Genomic DNA, 7001 nt, shown 5'->3' with positions numbered 1-7001 from the left:
AAGATTACTCTGTTAATTACTGAAAGCAACACTCACACAGAGGACCAGTGACTCCAAAAGTCATATTCTCCCCATAAGATTGTCAGATTTCCCAAGTGCCAAGGCACTCAGATGCACTTAAAAAGTCTTTAAACCTTGAACTTAATAATGTGGGTGATGTGTAACTTAAAAATAATAATGATATTCTCTAAGTGTGAAATGGTTCAAAACCCTTGAACGTGAATCTTTGTGTAGCAACTGTTGATGTGACTGTCTTATTGTATCCTCCCTCCTTTGAAGAGCAAGGTTGATAAACCATGAAGATGCTGTGACTGCCTAACTTTATTTCTAGTTTGCAGGCAGAAAATGAGTCTAAAGTGCACATCGCAGATGTGTCTTTAGCATTTCTCTGTTGCAATCATACAAGTTAAACTGTACACAATGACTAATCGTAGGTTCCAAATTCTGCCTGACATTCCTTATCTTTTTGACCAGGTTCATCCAGTGTGCTGGAGAACTCCAGCCTCACACTGACTCACGCTGATCCATTTTAATTTCTGCTAACACCAGAGTCCTAACTGTGGTCTCCAAGAATCACAAGCGCGTAAAGTAAGTAACCAGATATAATCTCTAATTCTTTTGGATTGGGGGGTGGGGTCCAGATTTTTCCTTTTTATCATTGTGTTTGTGACCCTAGAGAAGCAATTAAGCCACTCCCTGCCTCAAAGTACAAAGGATAGTAAAAGCTTGAATAGTTATAACAGGGCAGTGACCAAATATAATCAAGATTTCTGTATACAGAAATCCACCTCTGGGTGGATTATTAAATAGCTTATAAAAAAGGGAAAACTTGGGGGCCTCCCTGGTGATGCAAGGGCTTAAGCGTCAGCACTATGAAGCAATCTGCAACTGCTGCAGCTCAAGTTTGATCCCCAGCCAGGGAGGTGACCCACATGGCACCGCAGAGCTCTCATGTCTCCCCTGCTGCTCCCCTCAGCAGTGTATTTCAGTCAATCTGCCTGTTATGCTCCCCACTCTGTCTCTGGTGAATCCTCTTACTCCCTGCACCTCTAGCCTACACCCCAGCTTTTGTGTGCATAGATAAATAAATCTTTTTTTTTTTTTTTAAAGGAGGGGTGTGGGCCTCCCTGGTGGCACAAGGGGTTAAGACGCAAATTATGAAGCAATCTGCAGCCTCTGCAGCAGAAATTTGACCCCCGGCCGGCCAGGGAGCAACCCACATGGCACAGCAGACCTCTCCTGACTCACCCGCTGCTCCCCTCAGCAGTGTATTTCAGTCATTCTGCCTGTTCTGTTCTCCGCTCTGTCTCTGGTGAATCCTCTCACCTCCCACACCTCTGGCCTGTATCCCAGCTCATGTATGCATAAATAAATAAATCTTTAAAAAAAAGAAAAAAGAAGAGGGGGAACTTGGATTACTAAATGCAAAGTCATTTTTCTTAAGTACTTCCATTAATTGCTTCTAACATGCTGTCCCACAATGGTTTGGGAGTTTGTGTACCAAAGGTTGGCGTTTGACACAAATTGAGAGAAAAATAATCCCCCTTCAGAATCTAATTTATATTGGTAGCTTGTCCTATTTCCTATAATTAAAAGTACTCCATCCTATATGCACTATGACATTTGTTAGTTTTCATACTGTCAGATTTTTTTTCCATTCCCACTGCCATCTGAATTCTCAGCATGATAAATTTCAAAGGTTTTGAAGGTATTATAGATACCCAGTTCAATGCCAACTGCTTTACAGATAGAAAAACTGAGTCTCAGTCCATAGTTCTTAGTTTCCCCTCCAGAAATCATTGTGGATTTGGAGCCTGCTCTGTTTGTAATTGTGGTAAGGAATAGACTTGAGGAGGTGGGGACCATTGCTGGAGGACAGACATCCCAAAGCATGGCCCTCTCAGACCTGACTTTCTCGCCAGTTTGTGCTGATTTATTACTACTACGAAGTGGGCACCTTCCCTCACCCCCAGTTACCATCCAAGCTACAGTCTGTCATTACTCCCAAAATGTACAGCCCACAGCCCACTTAAGTTTCTATGCCAATATTCAGAGACATTTCAATGTGCTAAGAAGGTATGTGTGTGTGTGTGTGTGTGCGCATGTGTATATGTGTGTTTGTGTGTGTGCATGTGCGCCAAGAGAGAAGAATGGAAAATATATAAATGAAGGTTGGCTACCTTTGACAGCATCCCTGAAGATGACTTATTAGTAAATAATGTAGGTGAGTCACCCTGGAAATAATTAAGAAACACTGGTTAATTATTATCATGCCAGACTCAGATACAAGATAATTTGCATTTTCCCGACATCAACAGATGAATTCCTCCTTCCATAAATATACATATATATAATATAAACTTTCTAATACTAATATTTCTACATATTAGTAATACTAATCTTTCTAAATTTCCTAGTTCTAGGGGCCCTTTAATATATAAATAATTCTTTCACAAGTCCCCTACCCTCCTCACAATCCCCCCCACCCCAGGCTGAAGTTCTTCTTTTAAGTAGTCAGATACAAACAACTTAAGTATTTCTGTTCTGACAACTTTGTAGTTGTAGCTATTTGAAAAAAAACAATACATGAATTGAAAGAAAACTAACATTTTTATTTCATTCTTAAACAATCACAGTTATTTAACTACAAGGTTTATGTGCCTGTTGGGCACAATTCTCAGTCCTTGGAATCAGATCAGACTCACCCTTCATTCTTGTTCCCCCTTGGCCAACTTTTATGCAGTACTTGCTTTTTACCATCCTAACTGCCAAAAACTCAGCTTCACAACAATATGTCCTTGAATGAAATGCAACCTTATCTGATATTAAAATTGTAAACTTTCTCCAGCTAATACTTAGCTTAGTGTTCAACAGACATGAAGTATTTCTGGGCTTTCCTAGAAAATTTAAAATCACTGAGAGTGTCTCCAAAAGGCTTTGGGAATGACAGCCCTGGCCTCAGTTTCTGCCCTCATATCATCCAAACAAGCCATGGTACACTCAATCTGACTTCATACAATCCATATTTGCATTTTACTTCATTGAAGTAGAGAAAGTGTGACATCCTCAGAAATAAGAGCAGTTTCTAATTCCGTGGTTAAAAAGTTCTCACTTTTTTGCAGCCAGCAATAATTTCCCAATTCATTTAGCAATTTAGTGTTGCTTAAGTTATTTTACTTGTTTTTCTTATAATTCACTTTCACCCAGTGACCCACAACCTTACTAACTTAGTCCTATTCACTTAGTTTTTATTACTTATTTCTTCGTATTTAGTCAGATATTCTTCATTAAGATGATGATGTTGATAGTTACATTGCTTTAAAACTTTCCAATAAAGGAATGACCAATTTTTTTTATTGAATATTCACATAAGGAGCAATAACATGTTTAAGTGTTATTTTCGCATTAGCGGGTAAAATAACACTCCTGTAATAATCAGTGGCATTAGTGAACTTTTCACCTTAACACAACTTCCTATGGTGTTATCAATCACTCTGTCTGAAAATATAGCAGTCACTGACTGGAAATGACTGAGTTAAAATAAGAGAGAACAAAACCTTTTTCTAAAAAGCTTTTTTTTAATTGTTAAATCACTTTGGTTTCCTATTTTTTTCTTTTCCTTTAAACTAAAAATATCAAGTTATCTCCATGACACATATATTGGTTCAGAGACATAACGTAAAGTATGTCATAAATTTTACTTCTTCCAAAACCCCATCACAAGCCCCATAGAGATTGAAAGAAAAGACACATTGGTTTCCTGTAATTACCAGTACATGAACAAGTGGCTGGCAGCACTAATTTTGTCAGCATGTAAAGGCAGTATTTACTTTGTGTGCTTTTGCAAATGTGGGTACAACTCAACTGAGACTTTGGTGACACACCAAATGATGATGAACCAAAACACTAATAAAGCATTTAAGGGTGGCTCTGAAAGCTGTTTTGTGCCCTCCTTTTTTCTCTTTCCCCTTCTGTCATCATTATTCTTATATTTCCTCACGAATTTCATTCACTTACTACTATGCAACCTTTAGGGGCATGTTTCTAGTTTACCTGAATGGCATTTATTCCAAATATTCTGTAACTTTGTCTCTGTAAGTAAACCCCAAATTGCCAGGTAGATATCCATAAAACCGTGAGATTAAAGAAAAATCTTCCAAAGTGAAAATAACATACATGCCAAGGACTGTGCTAAATGTTTTTTATATATTACTTGATTTATTCTGACAACAGTTGGTTCTTCCAACTTAGTTTTGGAGAGGAAGAAACTGAGGCACAAGGGCCTCCCCAGTGGTGCAGTGGGTTGAGCACCACACTGTGAAGCCATCCACAGCCTCTGCAGCACAGGTTTGATTCCCGGCTGGCCAGGGAGAAACCCACATGGAGTGGCAGACCTCCCCTGCCTTGCCCGCTGCTCCCCTCAACAATGTCTTCAGTCCACTGTGCTGTTCTGCTCCCCCCTCTGTCTATGGTGAATCCTCTCACCCTCCTGCACCTCTGACTTGTACCCCAGTTATTGTATAAATAAATAAAATATTTTAAAAAAAGAAAAGAAAAGAAACTGAGACACAAAAGCAAGTTACTTGTCTAAAATCACACCCCTAGTAATTAGTCAACACTGAACACCCAGTCATCTGAATTGAAACTTCCCTGCGGTCCTAGGAAAAGCTCCAGGGAGAGCTACTGCTCAAAAATAAGGTTAGCTATATCTGGTCCACGTTAAGTTACTGTGGTAGCCTGGAGAAGAGATTTCTGTTTATTGCACATTTGATAAGAAGTCATTTTGAGGAATATTAGTTACCAGCAAATATTTGCTCTAACCCAGGATATTGGCTCCAAGCAAATACTTGTTCGATTAACTTTTTTTTTCATTGAAAATGATATAAGATTAAATGCAGAGGCTCACTATGAAAGGCAGAAGAGGATGCCAATTTGGAAAAATGTTTGTATATAAGATTAAATACAGAGGCTCATTGATGGGAAAGGAAGAAGAGGGAGCCAATTTGGGAAACTGTTTATATAGTTATAATAGCTTGCATTTATTGAGCATTTTCTGTGTGCCAGGATCTGTTCCAAGCCAATTGACATGTGTTAACTCACTTGCTGCTCACAAAACACTGCCTTTTTATGATACATGGATGGCTTAAATAACTTGCCCAAGATGACGCAGCAGTAAGTGACAGAGCTAGGCTTTCAATCAGGTAGTGTGGCTCAACACTGGCTCGCTTACCAGATACACTATATTGACTTTAGGGGCATTATATTGACTTTTGTGGCCTGGGGCCAGCTGATTCCTCACCTGTGCCTAAGTAGACCTTGCCATGTTCCCTGGAGGTGATTCATTATCCCATAGAGGGAGGAGGGATGGCTTTCCATGCCTACATTTCCACCACACACCCTCACAGGTAGCCACCCTCTCTCTCTTGCACTGATACCAGCCCATGGTAGCAGGTGAGAGGGCAAGACACCAGAGAGCAAGTTCTGGCAAAATGACTGCACTGGGATTCACCTATGGTGCTGTCACAGCAACACCTGTGGTGGCCACACTGTCTTGGCTCTTCACCCCAAATCCACCCACCAGCTGTTGTGTGGCCTTGTGTCATATCATCCATTTGAACTTCAGTTGCACATGCTCATTAAAAAAAAAAAAGGTGTTTACCAAGGTGATCCTTTTTTGGTCTGCCACTCTATTTAATTCTGTTCTGAGGTTAGTGAAGGGAAACTGGAGGCATCATGGTTCAGAACGCAAAATTCTGTCTACTTACTATAGGATCCAATTTCAGCCACCCTGCCAGAAGCCATGATCTTGTTAACTGTACTGACATTTGGCACCAGCTCCGAGTTGGTGGGGGCGGGGAACATACATAAGCACAGGGTTAAAACAGCAAGCCCAGCGTTTCCTCTCTCACATTCACAAACTAGAGACCAGCTACAGGGGACTCAAGGGGAATGAATTCTTCGGTGTCCAAATTCTTTCTCCTTGTTTGTAGAGCAGCCAAGGATGGGGTGGGGCTTTCACATGTGAATAAAAGCTCCTCTACATTTTCCCCACACAGGAGAACATGGCCAAGCGAGTTGCAATCGTGGGGGCCGGAGTCAGCGGCCTGGCTTCTATTAAGTGCTGTCTGGAGGAAGGACTAGAGCCCACCTGCTTTGAGAGGAGCGACGACCTTGGGGGGCTGTGGAGATTCACTGTAAGTGGGGTTTCAACAGCTTTGTTCTGGGGCTATAGGGTAAAAGCATTTGGCCAGTGAAAGAGAAACAAATTTCTTCCACCAAGGCTGGTTGCTGTGGGGAGGGGCTAGAAATGTCTGCTAATGGGAGGATCTGAAGGGCCAGTAAAACTGATTAAAGAAACAGTCCGAGTTTGGGCTGGAGTCCTGTCAGCTGCCTCACAAACTTTATCCAGCACCACCAGGAAGAAATGCTTCCAAAAATACTCACAAAGGTTGGCAGAAGATGGAGTGGCTGGACAAGCTAAGAAAGTCCAGGATAAGAGGAGCAAGAGCAGGGGGTTCTAAAGCAGGGCAAGACTGCTGTGTTTGGAGCAAAAGTGCCAAAACAGAACAGAAATGTCAGCCTCTGCCTGCACCGCTGAGCTGCTTGTACCTGCTTCTTTTTCCAGCCATGCTTTGTCTGCAGTAAAATGACCCAGGACTAGGGTAGGATGAGCTCTATACTCAAGACCCCACTGTCAGGCAATCCCTCCATGACCAAAACAAGTTTAAAAATCTGGGGGGAGGGGATTGTTCTTTAAGCAAAATAGCAATTGAATTCTCATATCTCAACAGGACTGTTGTCCACATTTGAGAAGGGAATGGGGTGAGGAGGAAGGAGAGGGAAGTATTAAGACCATTCTGGATATAAACCTATAAAGCCAGGGTGCATGAACAGGGGAAGACACCACAGGTGCCCTGCCTGAGGCCACTGAAACCCTGCAGCAAAGCAGTGAAGTGTTCTGTGAGCTCCAGGGCTCAGTCGGGGAAGTATCTGCATCAGGT

General features: G+C 41.6%; 1 protein-coding gene across 1 annotated transcript in view; it reads left to right on the top strand.

Annotated features, from left to right (window-relative positions):
• The first annotated feature begins 486 nt into the window (after positions 1-486).
• FMO1 (flavin containing dimethylaniline monoxygenase 1) overlaps positions 487-7001 on the top strand; it is a 28191-nt gene continuing 21676 nt past the window's right edge. Inside the window, exons 1-2 of the mRNA XM_037506501.1 lie at positions 487-588; positions 6057-6194. Of these exons, the coding sequence (XP_037362398.1) occupies positions 6063-6194 (132 nt within the window). The 5' untranslated portion in view covers positions 487-588; positions 6057-6062. The remainder of the gene's footprint in view (positions 589-6056; positions 6195-7001) is intronic.

Source organism: Talpa occidentalis, unplaced genomic scaffold, assembly GCF_014898055.3.
Source record: "Talpa occidentalis isolate TD23 unplaced genomic scaffold, MPIMG_talOcc4v2.1 talOcc4.12, whole genome shotgun sequence".
Taxonomy (NCBI): Eukaryota; Metazoa; Chordata; class Mammalia; order Eulipotyphla; family Talpidae; genus Talpa; species Talpa occidentalis.
This window is presented reverse-complemented; position numbering and strand designations above follow the sequence as displayed.